This window comes from Wasmannia auropunctata, unplaced genomic scaffold (assembly GCF_000956235.1).
Source record: "Wasmannia auropunctata unplaced genomic scaffold, wasmannia.A_1.0 LD336101.1, whole genome shotgun sequence".
Classification (NCBI taxonomy): Eukaryota; Metazoa; Arthropoda; class Insecta; order Hymenoptera; family Formicidae; genus Wasmannia; species Wasmannia auropunctata.
Window position 1 is genome coordinate 5,886,044 of NW_012026789.1, and position 20,141 is coordinate 5,906,184.

General features: G+C 38.3%; 3 protein-coding genes across 7 annotated transcripts; 2 read left to right on the forward strand and 1 right to left on the reverse strand.

Moving 5' to 3' along the window:
* The first annotated feature begins 3,847 nt into the window (after positions 1-3,847).
* Positions 3,848-9,141, forward strand: LOC105460589 (kinesin-like protein KIF23). Of its 3 annotated transcripts, none has more exons than XM_011707085.1 (10): positions 3,848-3,957; positions 4,066-4,484; positions 4,552-4,682; positions 4,765-4,847; positions 5,174-5,278; positions 5,348-5,494; positions 5,650-6,219; positions 6,508-6,747; positions 6,808-6,927; positions 8,006-9,141. In XM_011707085.1, the coding sequence occupies exons 2-10, from the start codon at positions 4,447-4,449 to the stop codon at positions 8,039-8,041; spliced, it is 1,470 nt and encodes a 489-aa protein (XP_011705387.1). In that variant the 5' UTR covers positions 3,848-3,957; positions 4,066-4,446; the 3' UTR covers positions 8,042-9,141. The 3 variants fall into 3 exon arrangements, with proteins under 3 accessions (XP_011705387.1, XP_011705380.1, XP_011705395.1); XM_011707078.1 differs by lacking the exon at positions 8,006-9,141 and adding an exon at positions 7,099-7,357 and having other exon boundaries at positions 3,850-3,957; XM_011707093.1 differs by lacking the exon at positions 8,006-9,141 and adding an exon at positions 7,099-7,357 and having other exon boundaries at positions 3,852-3,957; positions 4,066-4,454.
* Positions 8,500-14,335, reverse strand: LOC105460573 (phosphatidylinositol 5-phosphate 4-kinase type-2 alpha). Of its 2 annotated transcripts, XM_011707062.1 has the most exons (9): positions 13,611-14,335; positions 13,019-13,116; positions 12,222-12,332; positions 11,805-12,005; positions 10,802-10,940; positions 10,437-10,736; positions 10,100-10,275; positions 9,863-10,017; positions 8,500-9,785 (listed from the first exon to the last, which is right to left on the reverse strand). In XM_011707062.1, exons 1-9 carry the CDS (start codon positions 13,746-13,748, stop codon positions 9,598-9,600), a joined length of 1,506 nt encoding a protein of 501 aa, XP_011705364.1. In that variant the 5' UTR covers positions 13,749-14,335; the 3' UTR covers positions 8,500-9,597. The 2 variants fall into 2 exon arrangements, with proteins under 2 accessions (XP_011705364.1, XP_011705370.1); XM_011707068.1 differs by lacking the exon at positions 11,805-12,005.
* A 1,624-nt stretch (positions 14,336-15,959) lies between these two features.
* Positions 15,960-19,882, forward strand: LOC105460561 (UPF0586 protein C9orf41). 2 transcript variants are annotated; one of them, XM_011707045.1, is made up of 7 exons: positions 15,960-16,574; positions 16,931-17,138; positions 17,960-18,132; positions 18,399-18,539; positions 18,614-18,776; positions 19,002-19,235; positions 19,321-19,882. In XM_011707045.1, the coding sequence occupies exons 1-7, from the start codon at positions 16,459-16,461 to the stop codon at positions 19,489-19,491; spliced, it is 1,206 nt and encodes a 401-aa protein (XP_011705347.1). In that variant the 5' UTR covers positions 15,960-16,458; the 3' UTR covers positions 19,492-19,882. The 2 variants fall into 2 exon arrangements, with proteins under 2 accessions (XP_011705347.1, XP_011705354.1); XM_011707052.1 differs by having other exon boundaries at positions 15,964-16,574; positions 17,975-18,132.
* The last annotated feature ends 259 nt before the right edge of the window (positions 19,883-20,141 follow it).

A 20,141-nucleotide genomic window follows, 5' to 3' on the forward strand; every position in this document is an offset into this window, starting at 1 on the left:
GATACAACTTTTTCCTTATTAAATTCTTTCTCAAAGTTAAAAAATAACATGTTACAAACTAAAAAGTAAACTATATAAATTTATCATTAATATTATACATTTTATCATTTATATATAAATATAAGTAGACTTTGTAAAGTACATATAATCTTATTTATATTATCTATTTTTTCGATTTTCAAAAATTTATTTTTTTAACTTACTAATTGCAAGGTCGAAGGGGCAATCTGAAGATATTAATCAATTTCGATGAAATTTTACCTAGATCATATTGAGGTCCATAGCTAACTTTTGGGAGGTATTACCAAACAATTTGCAAAAATTTCTTTCTTTCTGTCCACTCTAATATACATACAAATATAGAATGTCCGGTACTCAATGGCGAAGCGCAGGTGGGCTCGTGGGCAGATAGAGTGGGCTAAATTGAATCGAAAAATCTTCTACCATTTTCCGATCTTCGCAACAGTTATTGAGATATTAATTTATAAAGATCGCCGAATCTGAACGTACTTTTTGGTTAAGTAAATCTCGTTATGAAGTTTGAAAGTTACCGTACCGCCGGCATTAACATTACCAAGGTGTACCGCATGGAGCTTGCCCGAATTTACATCTCTTTGTGTGTGTGTGTGTGTGTGTGCGTGTGCGTGTGCGTGTGCGTGTTCGTGTGCGTGTGCGTGTGCGTGTGCGTGTGTGTGTGTGTGTGTGTGTAAGCGCGCGGCGTTTTAAAAAACTCTTGACGCATTATTTGACCAGTAAAGACAAATCTATCCGGTCATTCAAGGTAAAATATATATGTATAGGGGACTATCCGGTTAGTGAAGGCAAGATAGATGGATTTGGATTTTTAATTCATAGCAAATATTCAAAATGTGCACAATTTATGGTTTGGCAATGTGCTATCCGATCATAAAAAGCGGACACAGCATTTCTGATGAAATTGTGGTCAATCAGCATAACTTCGTCGTGATTCGTTGGCGAAGATCATACAGATTTCTTGGCCGCCACGATCGCCCGATTTTATTGCCTTTAGATTTCTTCTTGGGAATTATCTAAAAAGCAAAGTTTATAAGATAAGGCCAAACCGTAAATGATGCATATTTCAAACACTATTACTATGAATTAAAAATTTATTTACTATGAAGTAAAAATCCAGATCAATCTATCTTGTCTTCACTGACCGGATAACTTATCTTGCTGTTACTGGTCAAATAATGCATCAAGAGCTTTTCAAAACACGCGTTCTAACACACACGCGCACGCACACACACACACACACACACACACGCACGCACACACACACACACACACACACACACACACACACACACACACACACACACAAAAGGTGTAAATCCGACCGGACAAGCTCTACGCGGTACACTTTGATAATACTGATGTCGACGGTACTGTAATTTCAAGGTTCATAATTCGAGATTTACTTAATCAAAAAATATTGTATTATAGAAAGCTCTTGACACCAGCTTAGATTCTGGAACCAAAACTAGGGTGTTCCATTTTAAAAAAATCAATGAGACCTTGACCTGACCTTGATGACGCCATCTAAGGCCAAACAAATAAAATCATTAAATAGATTCTTTTAAGCTCTACAACTTTTATCTAAAACATTTTTCTCAAAAACGCTTAGTTTCCAAAATATTAAGGGGTTTTCACACTTTTCGGACAGTTATATGTACACTATGATGACCGAATGTTTATCATGATTTAATTGTATATTGTTTTTATGTCTCTTTAATTCTTGTTCTTAACTGTTTTTGTTTGGCCTACATATGACACGTTGCAGTCTTTACAATTTAATTTGTAGAAGACATTATTTTCTGTTAATTTGTTTCTATGTTTGTGTGTCTTGTTGAACTTGTTTACACATCTAAGCTTATGATGGTATATACTCATACAATTTTATTAATCGCTGACACTCTTCATCTCAGACACGCCTTTTATATATGAGATGATATAAACTTCCTGTCATTCCTTAACAAATTAATTGCCATGTAAGTTTTGGTAGTTCAGTTCAGTTTTAGAATTTTCTTCAATTCGCCGTAATTGTATAACATCATATAATTTCGATAAAAAGAATAGAACATACAACCAAGTAAACAATATACACACGTTTTCGTCATGTTTTTACATTACCAGACCTAATTCATTCGCGGACAGTTAGGAAACCGACGAATAAATTATATGGACTAGTTTTTTTGATTTGACTTTTATGTTAATTTTTGATTTGTTCCGACTATTGATACTTCCAACGCAATATGTTTAATTTAAATATTGACTGTATTATTTTATCTTAATATAACGACGAAAATTGAAAGTGTTATGTATACGTCGATATGATTAAATTAGTGGAATGTGATTAATGTAGTTTTGGTTTATATATTAACAGCTGATGAAAAATTCCACACAGCAGAAGTATTCAAAATATATTGTAGGGATACCCTAAAGATATATTTGGGATATGTAATATCTTTAGGATATTGTTATGTATTTCGAACATTTCTGTTGTATGAGAAGTAAGGTCAAAACGTTCCGTATATATGTATAAAATATTCCGTATAAAATTTTTAATAAATATATCTTTAGTAAGAAGAATCTGATCGTACTGTATTGGCTTCAAACTATATATTTTTAATTTAGAAAAATTAAAATTGTATTGCAATTAAAATAATTTAAAAAAATTATAGACTCCCGAGAATAAATCAAACATATTAAAGTAGAGTAGGCCTACGGGAGTTAACACGGATGTTGATGTGTGATATTTTTTATAATATCCACTACACTCAAACTGCATGCCACATATTCATCGGTCTTGAAACACAGTTCATTCCATAAGGCCGCGAATCACTTATTGTAACCATTGTATTGTAATTCATTTTATTATATTTATGTGTTTTAATTTATTGTGTATAAAAGAAACAATTTTTAATTTTGTTTATTATTTACAGATTGATAATTAATAAAATGTGTAATAATAAATTATCATTTATTTAAATTAATTTTTGTAAAAAGCCAATTAATGTTATGCAAAACCAATGTTTCACAATATTCACAAACACAAATTCACGATTAAATCTGAAATCTATCGCAAAAACCGTACATCGAGTTTCTGAGAAACTTAATTAGGCCAGTGTACATAGAAAAACCAGTATATATAATAATATAATTATAGGCAGTATTGCAGTAACAAACAAATCAATATTTTTTTATTTGTTATTGCTTACTTTATTACATTTTTTAACTGTGCCAATTAGCTTAAATTAACTGTATATATTTACGCTTTTTTCATTTATTATATATATATATATCTGACGATCCCAAAACTTGTATATGTATATTGTATATATATATATATATATATATATATATATATATGTATACATATATACATTATATCATTCAGCTAGGGATAACTATTAGTCGGATTAAAAGAAAAAAAGAATATATAAATGCAAAATATCCGTGCTCGCAAAAATTGGCCAATTTTATAAGAATTAAATTCAAAAATTTTTACGTCTGCACTCTCGCGGCGGCTTCTTTAGTGCAACTACTGCTCTAAAATGTCTTAGGTATGTGCGTTTGTGTCCTATCTTTTCAATTATTTAAAATGATTTGCCTATTATAGATAAACTTAAATGCTCGTAAAAATAAAAATAGACTTTAGTGTTACACTAAGAAACTATAATAAGCAGCATTCCAAGTATACTTTACGTGTAGCACACAGTGTATTACTCATGCAATATCTGCAGCGTGCTAAAATGAAACACCCAATATATGTTTTATTATTTTACAGAATTATGCAATCCGCAGTGCAGACTAAAAAAATTGAGCGCGATATGCAAACGATTATATATAGATTATATAAATGCTATTATATATAACAATTCAATTAAATCGGACTTTAATAAATGAACCTAATAATTGAGACAGTCTAGATAACAGGTATGATATCAAAATAGACATGTGCGTTCGTGAGACTATGTAAAAAATGAAAGAAAAAGATGCTTTCGCATAATTTTTACATTTTTATTTTCTTGATTTACACTATAGATGTAAAATGATGGCGATCGTTCAAATGTCAATCCGGAATCGCGAGAGAACGATATTGCCATCTTGGAATTCGTGCGAGGTGGAGATTTGCAGATTCAGCTAGATTCAATCGGTAACTCATGACGGCAACGATTTCATTGATTATCGATAATGCAGAACTCGCGGCACCTGTTGCATTTGATTGGCGCGACATGCGCTAAATTTCAAACGTTTTGCTGTACAACGGTGCCTGGTGGTGTAATGTGATATACACATGTATAACGTGCCTTTTCGTCTTGTTTGTTGCGAATCAACGAGTTGCAAAGTTGTCATCGGTTATTGCGGAGGAAATTCACACCGCTTCACATCAATTGCTGACTCTCGCGTCTCACATGGAGTAACATGGCTGCGTTAGTTAACTTAGAAACACGAATATCGCGGTGCATTACTTTTATTTATCTCTGTACGTCTCTACATGTTGCTACATGGCGATTCTCTCGTTCACAGTCTGAGCGATCCTCTTTCCGAGGCGAACGTGGTGGATCTGCAGGACGAGCGAACGATCGTGAGGTTAATTCGACTCTTGGGAACGCGTATTCAGAAGAGAGATTTGCTGCAGGAAGACGTGTGCAAGAAACGTATGATCTTAGTGCATCTTTCAGCGTGCAACTATATTATTCACCGTTGTTGAATTTCTCATAATTGACGTACTCTTTCCAGAGAATCATTTCAGAAACGTATTGGTGAAACTAGAACATGAAAACGCGTTCTTAAGACACGACAACAACGAACAGAAAAAGATAGTAAGTTTTTCTGATGTGAGAACAAAGATACAATTGAGGGGCTCAAGTATACAGAAATCAGTCAGCTTCATTTCTTGGCAAAAAAAACGACTTCGAGTGGATTTGATATTTCAAACATTCCATATCTTTCCATATCTTTTGATATAAGAAACAGACAGCTCCAAACAAAATGCCCTTTAAATATTTTTATGATTGTTCTCAATTTTGTATTTTTAATATAGCATATAAAAAAGAAATTAGGGTTGATTTGTGTATATCGAGCCTTTCAATTACACGTACTTTTCTTGAAATTTTTTCTTATCATGTTCTATACACAAATCTTTCAGATCTCTACATTAGAAGGTCGTATTTGTAAGCTACAAAACCATATCGACGACTTGTTATGCAAATTGAACAATGCGTGCGATGCTATGAGGAATATACAGGAAGAGGTAAGCATATTTCTATGAGGTAACCTTTCACACATTATTTTCTTTTACCCATTTATATAATTTCTGTAGTTGAAAGACAGAGACAGGCAACTCCAACAACATGTGTTGGAGAAGGAAAAGCTAATACAGAGATGCAACATTATGATAGAAGTGGAAACCGACAAAATGACCGCTGAAATGGAAACAAAATTGCGAGAACAGCGTGAGCGACTGACGGTACACTTTAATAGAGTTTACAATTACAAAGTCAATGTCAGTTATCGGTTTATTTTAAATATATTTTAGAAGTATCTCTTTGGAGATAATCTTCGATAACTTGTGTATTAAAATAAATAAAAATTAAAATTGAAATAAATTTGCACCGCTTTTAGAGCTGCATCAAAAAGAAAGACGACAAATTGAAATTGGTAAGGCAAATATTGACTTCAGCTCGTGAGGATACGTCCGATAATATCACCCTGACGCCACCAATAGCTTCAAGTTCGAGAGTGGAGACTGCGGAGAAATCAACTTTGATGATACCCAAGAAAGAACCTTCACTGATGTCCATCAATCTTCAAACTTCCAAGAGTCCTTTTGGACAAATCCGCCAAATATCTTCTCATGCAAGAACCATTCCCAATGACACTCATGGAAAAGTCGTAGGGGAACCGAACTCGTTATCCAACGAAAAATCTGCAGTGACATTCGTCGATTCTCAAACTTCCAGCCCTCGTAGTCAGATTCGTCAGGTACCCTTTCACGCGAGACCCAACTCTGACGATGTCCAAGAACAAGCCGCGAAGGAACCAATCCTAATGACAGTCGCAGAATCTTCCACGTCTTCGGATTTGAAAACCGAGATCGTAGAGAAACCGAATTCAACGATGCCCCTTGATTGTCCATTGTCATCTACGTCGGTCGATAATACAATTGTTAACAAGATCAACTTCAGTATAAAGGTAATGAAAAAGCGTAAATTTGAATAAAAATATCGTAAAATGAGGATAATTTTGGAATAAATCCAAGTCGCGATAACTTTAGAATAATTTTGATAATGCCCGAAGAGCACGCCAAATCGGACATAAGACATGTCTTATGTCCAGATTTTAAACATGCGTGCTGTCTAACATTTTAAAAATTTGGATCAAAGTTACCCCATTTTACGATAGAAAATCAATTTGTACGTTACGTTTCTCTCGATAGACGCGCTTATGTACCTGAGCTGATCTTTACATGTGTATTCTCAGGACAAGATTCCAGTAGTGAACCCGAGATATCAGCGAGTGCAAAATACAGATAGATGGATAGATCATCGTCCCCACGGAATAGTTCCAACTGGTACGATTTTACAACCGCAAACGCAGCCTCATCAGCGTACCATTCGGAAGCTGACGAAACCGAAAGATTTTCTGGCCGGATCTTCTAAATACTGCCTACTCTCGCAGGAACAAGATGCGGATGGTGAACTTGAAACCAAGTTGTACAAAGTAAGTTCCATTACAACCAACATTTTGGAGAGCGTATTGTATCCTCGCGTGTTGTTGCAGGCCGATGTATTGCCGACTTGTGGAGGAGGTGCGCAGATTGTATTTAACGATATAGAATGCTTAAGGCAGATATCTCCAACCGCTGCAAAACGTAATGGGCAGAAATTGGAAAATAATCCGGTAAATACATAAAGTCTTATGTAAAATCACCAGAAATCTTCGTAGGCTAATATATATAGTTTGTAAGAGCAGTACAGATGCAGAGTATTGACATTTTTTCTCTTTTATTTTTTGTTATCTATTTAACAGATATATTTGAGAGAGTGCTTTTTAGTTTGTTTTTCCATATAGATACCTTGGAATTCGTACGGTCGATTCCGTTTTTTATAGAAGTAAATATTCCTTATGTCAGAAGTAACAATTTATTTTTCTCTTGCTACGTGTGTCGTAAAGTAATTGTCTGCATTGATTCCAAAGTATCCATACATCGTAACATATATAAGTTGGAAGACGGATTCTGTACACGTCGAGATTGTGAATTAAGCTAGGAAAAAAGAAAAAAAAGACTGCGACGTTATTTTACACATGTAATAAAGCTGCACAAAACGAATTTTTGCGTACCGATGAATCTCAATCTTTATTTTGAATGTGAACAAAAATTTGTCGTTGCCATATGAAGACGCATGCTAACGGATGGATGTAATTCTTCATTTATTAGAGAACACTATGAGCCGCGTCCAAAAGATTCTGTTGATTAAAGTAACGTTTAAAAATCTGTGCTATCTCATACGACTGACAATCATGCAGTGCTGAACTGGTCGTATTTGTCGAAACCTAAAATATTCTGTAGCAAGTACATAGCAACGAAAGCAACCTCCTCCTTTCGTCTATCGCACCCATTAGTCCCGGCGCGCGCGATTAAACGATAAAATATATAAAATTATACAAAGTATCAAGACTAGATGAATATATTAATCGTTCGAGTAATTAGTCGTTATATTATGATCGGTTCTCTAACAAATTATACATACATACATACGTACATACATATATATATATATATATATTATATTTATATATAAAAGTGTATTAGATATCATTTAAAGATATTGTCTTACGCAATGCGGTGCATACCATATTCTCTTTTCTTACAACACGGTACAAATTGCTCAACAGTTACGTTCGACTTTCGTCAAATATTTCCGTTAAATAAATGAATTTATCAAATACGGTAAGATACAGAAAAGAAACATTGCAGACTCATAATCCATGCGGAAAAACCTTCGACAAATGATAACTGTCCAGGGGTCTGCAAGATGCCGATCTTCGGAAGAACGGTGCCATTCTTTTTCTGAGTATTCTCTTGCGAAATACGTGATAGCCGGCAAAGTTACCGGCTCGAGTGTCGCGACGAAAGAGATATGTATCGTGTGAGTATCATCCAACGAATGTGTCGTTCCTCCCATGGATGCATTCTGCGAAGTAACCGAGCTCTATCTCGCTCCGCGATAGTTGAAACGCACTTAACCGAACCGAGCTAGCATTTACAAAGTGTATTTCATTTCGTAACGATTTGTATATGCATATATGCGCGCGCGCGCACGCGCGTGTGTGCGTGTGCGTGTACACTTATCAGCTAAAAAATTGCAACACTTTTATGATAATTTTCAGAACATATTCTGTTCACCGAGCGATTAGTTCCTACCAATGGATCTAACCAATTACGTTCAACCGCTCCACAAGTAAAATCCATCAAAATAAAGTGTTTATTAACAACCTTTTAGCTGAGTATACATTATCTCTCGACATTGCGAAGTATATATCACTATCGATAACTTCAGCGAAACAACGGACATTCGTATAGCTTCGTCTTGAGCTACTAAAATTACATCTTATATGATAAAATGATTAGGCGCGTACCCAGACAGTTCTACACTTGGCAAGCGCCGCAATGCTCGGTCGAGATTTACTGCAACGGTAACACATCAAGTTTAGATATCTCTGTAGCATACAGCATGACTCACATCTGTTAATCAGTCCTATTAAAAAAAAAAGAGAGAGAAACTGCTGCTAATATATTTTCAGACATTACAACTACTGATATTAGCAGATAAGGAATCTGTGTGCGACTTCTTTTATCTCAATCCGCAGATAATACTGCCCATCCAATTGGTGTACACTTCAATGCCGTTAATTTTTTGTCACGAGATTCATCGGAACAATACGAAGATATACTATCGCTTTCTTCGAGACGTGTGCGACAAGAAAAGAAGATATGAGCGACAGAGAAAAGAGGAGGCATCGTTTTTTTCCACTTTATATGAAAATTCTCGCGCGTTTGCAAGTGAACACGTATTAACGCTGTGTGCGATTAAAAAGTTTTTCTATCACGAAGAAAGAGAAATTTTTCAAGCGACAAACTGAATAAATCACCTTCGAATCACACTTCTTCACGACCGACCGTGAAGACTGACTAAACAAAGCAACGTAGACGTGAAGTAATTATAGAGAATAAAAATCTCTCACCAGCCAGCAAAATATAATATCGACATAATAGATATTAGGAAAGGACGCGTTCTTAAAAAGAGCTCGCGAAATAAGCGATTCGTTAACGCGCTTTTATTCGATCGCGTATGAAAACCACAAAGTGAAAACGCTGTTAAGAAGATAACTTGGTACCGAGAAGCCAAACCGAACGAAGATGTGCATCAATTCGATCTTCGGGGAGGAGGGACTCTCCCTTCCTGTCGCGTGCGGGTCGCGATCAATTCGATTTCATTCCGACAGTACTCAGTAAGCGGTAATATCGTCGTAGACTCATTTTATGCAACAACGATTAATAATACTCTTTTACTCTATGGCTTTGCTCATAAACTCTATGAATCGTTTGCCGTATTGTTCTGGATCACAGGTGGATATACCGTCGACATTAGCACCGTATTTGACGGTCTTGGCCGCTTTCGCTGCTTGCTTACGCACGCCATAATGCGTCAGCACATCTATTATGGCCAGAAAATAAATCTCCTTTGTGGGAGCACCTAAGGAAAATAATATGTAATGAGTGTTTTTTTTTATTTCTACACGCGCATAAACGCACGATTACTCGGGATAGTACCTTCTTTACTAGGAATAGCGTAAATATCTAGCTCGGGTATTATCGCGTCTTCGTATTGTAGACTGGTATCACGCATCAATGCAGCATGTGGTGACTCGGGAGGCGTTGCCATGTTGGTTACCGCGTGGCCAACGCCGCTCCAACTCCATAAGCGGCTGCAAACAAACAAGTTATCGATGGATATAAATCAAATGGTCAACTTTCATTTCAAGAGAAAGGTGTAAAATGTCCGCTTACTCTACCACTGGACCTCGAGACTCCAGTCCACTACCGGACTCGCTGTCGTCCTCCTCCTCGTGATTGTCCTCGTCGTCCTCCCTCTCCGCACGCTCTCTGCTCTCCTGTTCGGCGCGCGCGCAATCGTGCAAGCCGAGTAGCAAGGAGTAATCCATCAGGTGTAATCTCGTCAAGAACTACGGAAAAAGATAGGTTATCTCGAGTATTTTAGAGTTCTTTTCAAATTTGAGAAATCTATTTTCATCTTGATAAATTATTCAACTTTTAAAATAACTCCCATGATAGTGAATCAAAATCCTGCGTGATCAAAGTTTATACGCTTATATAGAATACTCACGTCTACATCGGCGGTTAATGTTTCTATTAGCTTAGCTTTGGCCTCTTCCCCGATGTAAATCTTCATGCCCTCTTTAACGAAATCGTTATCCTTATAAGTAGGGAGATCCTTTTCCTTCTCTTTGTCCGACGCTTCCCGGTCAACCGTTGAACCTTTCAGATCGAACTTCTTGTGCGTCGTCAGGTGATTTGAAAATACATTTCTTATGGCGACCACGTAGTGCTCCACCCCGTCGACAGTTAGTCGGTACATTCCCAGATATTGCGGTAACAGTGTCTTTCCATGCCGCTCGACGATATACTGCAATGTAAATGTCTCGTGTAGCGCCAATATCTTCGCGGCATTCATTGTCAAATTGTACTTACAGGATGATAATGCTTGAGGAACGAGTGCATCCTCTCCACTTCCTCGCTCGTGAGAGTTTTAATTATGAATAGCTTGTCGTAAGATTGATAAAATTTCGCGCCACTCTTCCCGGACGAATCGTCAAGCACCGGTTGCGATCTGGAAGTAGAAGAGGAAGAAGTGCGCAAACCGCATCTCTGGTATGCGTGCGGGTATGTATTTGTGTAAAAGAGGATCAAACAATGGCTCGATTCAAATGACCGCTGGCATAGGGCAATATGGGAGCGTAATCTTGGCAGATATGAATGATGAATCACACTGTCAAGAGTATATTAGATAATCGGTGGGTATTTTGATGTAGAGCCGAATACCTGGCATGTGAAACGACTTGATCGCTATTGAAGTTATCATAGTTACGTTAATGTGAGAATATTAATTTGACACAATTATAAATTAAAATTAGAATTATTTTTTTGTCGAATCTTTTGCCTTCAGTTCTCTTCGCTCTGTTATGATGGACAGGATGATTATTATTATCATTACTGTCATCATCGTCGTCGATATAAAGCATTTCAACCTGTTAATTAACTTGGTTATCTCAGCAATGTTCTTGATGATAATTATTCGACTGAAACATTTTCTCACCATGCTTTAAAATTGGAAAAACTCTCAGTGGTAGCCTCCACTTGCTGAATTTAAACTATCGCTTTTGAATTAAGCAACCAATGGTTGCGTTCAGCATAAAAAGTAGCGCATTGCAACTATTGTAAGACTTTAAAATATTTCAATTTTTTAATATGATTGATTCTTTAATTCCTCTGGATCTATAAATATATAAACCAATCATAATAAAGAATCTTACAACAGTTGCAAAGTTTTTTTTTGCTGGACGTAGCCATTAAGGTATTAATAAATTATTGCGCTTAGTCACGGCGATTCTTGCTCGTCCAAGATAGGCCTTTCTTTCAACTTTTGTTAGAAATGACGAACACGCATAGCATGGCAAAATCAAGTTTCGCTAACCTCAGGCGTTTCGGTTTAAGGCTGCAAATACGCAGCGGTTTGTTTAGAATGGAATTATGCGGAGGGGAGGCAGAAGAGGGGGAAGAAAGGGTAATCGACGGAACGGTAGCGGCGCGTTGAACCAATTGACGTGTCCTTCTGCCTATTCCTTCGACCAAATCCGTACGCTGCTTTGCTCGCGAGGGATTAAACACCCGACATCTACCACATCAAAACATTCTTACGTTACAAAGCTTACAACATTGCAGTAGCCTCCGTCCATCCCCTAATTCACTCGCGACGAAACGGTGTCGTCGAGCAATCGCAAGAAAGCGAGTTTATCTCAACTTTATACAAAGTGCATTTGCTGTAATTGTAGCGTTATACTCAGATTACACATCAAAGTGTAGCGAAAACAATCAACGCGCAGGTATTTACCTTGTCATCGACTCCTTGTAATCCAAATCGTCTATTCCAAACCTTTCTCGCAAATTCCTAAAGACTAATGGACAATATTCTTTGATTTTAAAGTGGGAGGGCATGTTCTCTCTGCAAAAATAAAAAAAGAACAGATTGTATGCATAGGCAAATATCTCTAATATCAGAAGTATTATTGTGGTTTTACTTTCATTAACGTAAACAGATCTAAAATTAAAAGCGAGTTGCCAGCACATTGGCACTAAGCGTTACACATACGCACACACATACATACGTACACATATACACACACAAATAAATAAATATACATATATATATAATAGAACAATATATTATTCCTACAAATATATTTCTAAGATTATCTCATTATACACATACAGTTGCTCGAGTATATTTAGAAACTATATGGACATGTATATGTTGCAATTAGCAAAAATATGATTCAAAATATCGTCGTTCAATTGCTACAACACAATTCACAATCAAACAACAAAGTTGTCCAGAAAATGAGTTTGAATATTTTGTGAAATATTAAAATTTTATAAATATAAAAATATAAGTTTTATAATATTAATTTTGAAATATAATTTTGAGGTAATAATTGATTGCAGAGAAACAAAAGTATATCCTTTTAAAGTGTTTTTTTTCATTATTTTTCCAAAATTAAAAAATGAAAATTTTTTTAGTTACATTATTGCAAAGGAGTAAACGAGCGGTATGAAGAAATCAATCGAAAAAATTACATGTAATTGCACACTCTCGTACACAATGTAAAGAGAAAGAAAAGGTGAACTTACTTGTTGAAGAGATGATTATCCACTTTCAACTTGCTGTAAGCTCTAAAATCATCTGGCAAGAGCATTACCGGAATGTTAACGTGACTAAGTTCGTTTATCTGCAACGCAACAAACATAACAATCATATAGATTTATCTCACGAAACATCAAGCTCAATTAAAGAGTACAATGGTCAAGTTCATGATCGATCAGGCAGGTAGAATCGAAAAAAACACCGGACTAACGAGCTCAAAGGAGGCTGATACGTCCACCGCGCACCTTGCCAAATGTCTACGTACACGTGACGAAATTAAAGGGCAATTGACATAATTACGAGGCCGTTAAGGTATCAGGCGAGTCGGCGTCGCGCGGGGAGTGCGTCCGGCGCGTATTACGCTGTTCCGTTTCGACGGACGGTGACGCAATGATCGAGCCGCGTGACGGACTGGACAGGACTGGAGGACATGCCGACGGCGCTAAATGGAAATAAAAAAAGCGGCGATGACGACGATGATGTTCGCCGTCCGTCGTAGCGGGAAACGTCAACAGTCAACACGCGACGTTAAGGCGCGCGGGGAACGGGAGGAAGGGGAGAGCTCGCGCGCCGTCTTACCGTGTGATTGACGCCCCACATAAACACGCTGAGCAGCGGCTCGTTCGCGCGGAACAGCTTAACCTTCTGATGCTTCACCCGGAAGTGCTTCTTCTTCAGCTTGCTCAGCCCGCTGGACATCTGCGGCGCCCCCGACATGCTTGTCCGTGCACAGTTTCTCGTGCACCGAGAGAAACGCCGACGTCACCGATGTCGGAGCGGGACTCCGACGAAGAAAAAAAGGTACCTCTTCGCGAGCCTCCTCTCACCCTCGTCGCTGGGTCGTCACACCGCGATGAGTCCACCCTCCTCGATTCACGACGAGGCGAAGAGGGATGGGCGATAAAACCTTGAGAGGGAGACCTGCTTGCCTCTTCGCTGACTTCGTTTACATCGTAATTCACTATTCTTCGTCTGGGCTTGTACCTGCGGACGGGATAGGAGGACGCGCGCTCACGCACGCGGGGCACCAGAGAGAGGGTCCGCGTAGTAGCGGGGTGGGGCAAGGTGGTGGGAAAGATCGGCCACCACCTTCTTCACGAGCTAAACGACGAAATACAGTGGACACACGTCCGTGAACTACGAAACCCCGCGATGTCCTTTGGTCGCGACACCACCTCGTCGACCTTGCACAACGACGAATCACTGAAATCACGAACGGACGGATGAGGCCGAGCAAAGTAGCGAACGCCGCATGTACGCACCCACCACACCACGGACCACCTCTCGCGCCGTGTTACCTCGCCGCTCGCTACCGCGCACTTTGCTTCCCCCCTCCCCCCCTGCACCCGCCTCCCCGCACCGCGCGCGTGGCGCCCCAGCCGCCCACGGGACACGACACGGGTGCCCACTGCCCCTTCAATGGCGTAGGATCACCGGAGTTTCGGCCTTCCGAGTTGCGCTGCCGATCGTCGAGCTCCTTTTAAAAATGGCGAACGCGAGAGAGAACGACAGAGAGGGAGAGCAACAACGCATCTTCCGCGATTTTGTGTCGCGTGATATCTCGCTTCTCTGATTGTGAGAACATCGTCGCGATGTCGATTTGCAGGGTTGGGTAGTGCCTAGTTAAAAAGATAAAAGTTACGTTAAAAAGTTAAATAATTTTAACTTAGTTACATTTTAGGCTCTTAACTTTTAACTTAATTTAGTTACATTTTATCGGTAACTATTAACTTTTGATCTAACTTTCTTTTAGTTACATTTAGAAGTTACATTTTTAGTGCTTTTTGTAAACCCAAAATAAAAATACATGTCTAAGTTAATGTCTTCAAACTCTAATTTGAGAACACACATCAAGGCAATTGTAATAATATATAATAAATATAGTCTGATCGCAGGAAGGAATCACTGTTCGCGGACCTTCTGTGTATTAAATCATGTTGGAAGAAGTCCTTCGAAATCGGTCCTCTTTCTGCGGCACGACAGAAATAAGTATAACAAATATATACTTTATTTAGAAACTTTATTTAGAAACCCTAAAATTATAAAATGAAAAAATTTAACTTTTAACTTTTTCAATTATTTGTTTTTATTAACTTAACTTTTAACTCAATTAATTTTATAATGGACTAACTTATATCTTAACTAAGTTAAATTTTTAGACTGTTAACTTTAACTTAACTTAGTTAAAAAAAAATATTAACTTACCCAACCCTGTCGATTTGTAATCTTTCGTTGTCTTCCCTGCGATGAACTATCGCTATTTTTGGATAGATTCTCGAGTGAAAGAGGTTAGGGTGTCGCTTAAATGCCTTAAATTCATCGATTTGAAGTAGCTCGAGTGGGGAAGGGAGGGATGTTAAGATCTCCCGTATCACCGGTATGTTTCAGACGCGTGTCGAAGATCGAAATCGTTCAAATCGCACCACAGTGAGGCTCGATCGATCGATGATAAAAGGGCCGTGAAAAGAATCAAAAGGCGAAAAATCTGTTTATTCGCTTCGCTGGTTTCCCCGTGTTCAATGTTTAGATCGTCGCGGCCGGGAACGCATGAAGTCTGAGTGTGACGAGAAAGTCCCTAGATTACGCGCGCAATTTTCATGAATCCGCCACGCGATCAGCGTTTCGGAGCTCGGCGGGATCCGCGATCGATTATTTCACCTTTCCTCGAGGTCAGTGGGTCAAATCGGGTCTCGGGACCAAAGTACAATCCAAGCAGTTCTGCTCTATTCGAAAATCCCCCCCTCAGTCCCCTTCCACGCGCCACCCTCACCTGCCGTACGAACGGCACACGCGCAGAACGAAAATGACGTCGCACTTCCCGTCTTCCTCTTTTCGCGCTCGCTCACTGTCGTCACGTGATCGCCGTAGTCACGTGGCAAATGCGCTCGCGGTGGAAGCGCTTAGCGCGGTGACAGCGCGACGCGAGGGGAGAATCTCAGGAACAGCTGACTCGGGATAAGGGAAGATTTACGATAGTTTGGAATTCGCGAAAGACTGAAAGACCGTGATCTCGTTAGATCCGATTCGTTTTGGGGCGAGCGTACTCCACCCTCCGCGCATGTTTCTCTGTCGATCAACGTTTATTTCATTATAACCGCAAGAGACGCGAAAGGCGGACACCGACAGCACGAGTTCCCGGGCAGCTGCACCGGCTGTATCTTCCGCGCCGCGCGTCTCCCTCCCTCGCCACGTGTGACGCGTTCAGTTGCATGCACTCTCTCGCTTTCGGGTGCAGAAGGTGTGGACGAGGGAGAGCGGAAGTGTTTCCACACGTCCGTGTAAACGCGTTGTATTAACGCTCTCTCTGGGCGCGCGGACTGCAAGGAGAAACGAGAGAGAGAGAGAGAGAGAGCGCGAGGAGCGAAGAGGTGGGATTCATTACAAAATAAGACCCGCGCGCTCTCGACGTTAAAGCCGACGTTTAAAGATGGAAGCAATGGACACGACCGTGAGCTCGCATCCCAAAAGAATGCACAACAGTTATGAGGACGAAGAGGAGCGGAAGCACTTCCAGAGGATCGTCTCCGCGTTCAGATATTACAAGTGAGTAGCCCGACGGCGATGTCGGGCCATCCTTTATCTCTCGCGTTTCGTCCATTCTCTTCCGTCGATGCCGACGTCGACGTCGACGCGAACGTGCGAGGACCAGCACATTCGGCGGCAACTGATCCCAGGTCGCTTTCCATGTATTAATGCATATCGAAGAACCAGGAGAAACATTGTCGCATTAATGAATTACGTTCATCTGTCGTTTGTCACGAGGACGAGATTCGTAAGCGTGATCATTTAAGAGATCACCCCTGTGATGCTTTTTACTATGTAAATAACATCGCCCTCCCCTGACACTTGATGCGCGGAAATTCTTCCGTTGGCTCCTCAATTTCTTCTTTGTTACGCAGAACACACTCCCTGCTGAGAGTAAGAAAAACAGAGTCTTACTTCCTCAGCCTACCACAACATCATCAGAAGCTCCTGTTAAAGTACAGGGAGCACCTGCAGGAGGTCAAACGGTGTATTGAAAACAACGACCAGATCATAAAGCTTATAATAAAAGACGTGGCTCATATATTTGAAAATGTATGTCCAACCACTGCGCAGGTTGATAATGTAAGAACATTTATTTAATCTTTTGTATATCTATAATTTTGTTAGTTGACAGCTTAATGAATAATTTAATAAGGTTTTGGCTTTTACTACGTAATCAATGTGTCGAAATATATCTTGATGTATGTTGTCATATACTTTGCCTAAATTGTTTTTCAATTATTAATGAAAGATTGCTTGCTGCAAACTGATGAGCTAAGCCATATTTTGTAACAACAGAAAAAATGAAAATCAAAATGATGTACTTTAAAGAGTTCATTTTCTCCATTTTTATAAAATGTTATAAAATATATGTTAACCCACTGTTGCCACAAGCCTTTTGTTTAATCATATCTTCATGATACTGTACAACGTAATAGACGTGATGCAATAGCAATTGATACTGTCTATATATACTCTGAGCCAAAAGTTTGGAAATATTGATAAAAATGCAGATAAACTATATAACGTACAACTATATAAAATATCAATGAAAACTATGTGTTTAGTGCAATAATTACAGGATTTGAAGAATTATTGTACTTGCTATAAGAAAAAAATATTGTAAAAAATACACTGTAATGGATATTCAAATATCTATAACACTTATATCTTTTTACTTATTATAAAACTGTGTTTAGTTTTACATAATAATTGCTGGATTTGAAAAATTATTTGCTATAGGGAAAAATTATTATAAAACACACAGTTTTATAGTAAGTAATACTAAAAATGTTTATTTTTTAAAAATACTTCCAAACTTTTGGTCTGCAGTGTAAAATGTTAAATTATGTTTAACTATTTAAACACGTCAACACGATATAATGTTCCATTGTATGAAATAGATGGGTTCGTTGCAGACACTAAATCTAAGGCCTGTGATGTCAGATCAGGAGAAGGTGCAAGCTACCATTAAGCAATTGGTACGGGACTGGAGTGTGGAAGGTGCCGAGGAACGCAAAGCATGCTATCAGCCAATCATAGATGAAATATTATATCAATTTCCTTCGGAACAATGGTATGATAATTCATAACTACATACCATAAGCAATTACTAATAATATTATCAAAGAAACAAAGAAAGCGAAAACAAGAGAAACTTGCAAAATGTCTTAGAGAATTTGAGCTCTGCTTTTCCATCAAAGGCCGAAAATCGATAAAGTTTTAAACCTTTGAAGAAACTGCGGCTGAAAATCTTGTAAGATATTTTGGAAATTTCTCTTATATTTCAGCCGAGACACGACTGATCGTAAGAGAAATATCAAATGATAGTTGAATTTCTAGTACGCCATCGGACGTGCACATCTTAGTACCTGGTGCAGGATTGGGCCGTCTCGCCTTCGAAATCGCAAAACGCGGATACACCTGCCAAGGGAACGAATTTTCCCTCTTCATGCTATTTGCGTCAAACTTTGTTTTAAACAAGTGAGTGACGATAGCACGCAGTAATAATAATCGCCCTAGAATCTTTTGTCACACAATTTTTCCTTTTGTATCAGATGTAGAGATATCAACTTGTATCAAGTACATCCGTGGGTACATCAGTATATGAACAACTTGAAACCCGAGCATCAGACGCAGGCGGTTTCCTTTCCCGACGTGAGTCCGAGCGATCTTCCGGGAACCGCGCAATTCTCTATGACCGCGGGTGATTTTTTAGAGGTAACATGAGAATATATATAACATTTTATGCCGCAAAGCGGCCCCTAAACAATCAATATTGTACGATTATCTTGCACAATATTATTGATGCATTCTCCTTTTGGCAATTCAAACATTCAATAGCCTCCAAACAATCAATAATATTGTACAGTTATGCAATAATATTGATCGTCTAGGGGCCGCTATATAACATTTGTTCAGTAAAATCAGCACGATGTATTTCAGGTTTATACGGAAAGCAACCATTGGGATTGCATCGCGACATGTTTCTTCATAGACTGTGCCAATAACGTTGTACAATTTATCGAAACGATTTATAAAATCCTGAAGCCGGGTGGCGTTTGGATAAATCTCGGACCGTTGCTATATCATTTCAGCGATTTGCCGAACGAAGAGTCGATTGAGCCAAGTTACGATGCTATCCGCGACGTTATTTTAGGCTTCGGCTTTGAATTAGAGGTAATAAACTTTATTTTTGCATTTTATAACTTTGGACGTACGTTTACGGGCGATGTCGCTTATTTTTTTTTTTTTTTTTTTTCAGAAGGAACAGACAAAAGTGAAGACGCGTTATGCCCAGAACATAAACAGTATGTTACAGTGTGAATACAATAGCGTGTATTTCGTTTGTCGAAAACCTGACGAACATGTAGACGGTGTGAATCATAATCAGAATGGGGGTGAAACTAATAGTGCGCAAGAACAAGAAAACTGAAAAAAGCGTGGCGTTTTTCTTCTCGAAGAAAAAAATGTGGAACGCTGAAAAGTTATAAGTTTATACAAGTTGCTTAAGTGCAGTAGTATTTCACGAACTATTGTGATTACATAATATCCAAGATTTATACTTTTTTTTTATATCTTTATCTGTCTCAATCTGTTCGAGTTTAAAGACTCATTTCTTACAAGCATGTTTTTCAATGATACTATGAAAGACTTGTCTTCGTAACTTCAGTCTTTGAAGATAATAGACAAACTATTTTTTTAAAATTGATTAATGTACAACTGCAGACAGTATCTAATTTAATTACATTTTCCGTTCATTGTCTCATGAATCGTTCAATTAAAATCAGAAGATCAAACATATGTTTGACAATGGTTTATAAATATTTACAGATTAATTATTTTTATTACAATTGTGAATGATGTTATTGCATTATATATATATATATATATATATATATATATACACATATATATACAGGGTGTCCCATAATAACCGCACCAGACTTCGTGGGCAGGTAGAACAGATGAAATTGAACAGAAAAGTCCTGTACCATTTTGCAAAATTCGCAATCGTTAAAGAGATATTAATTTTTGAAGATCGGCGAATAAACGCATATCCGTCCGCCATACCGCTGAATGCAA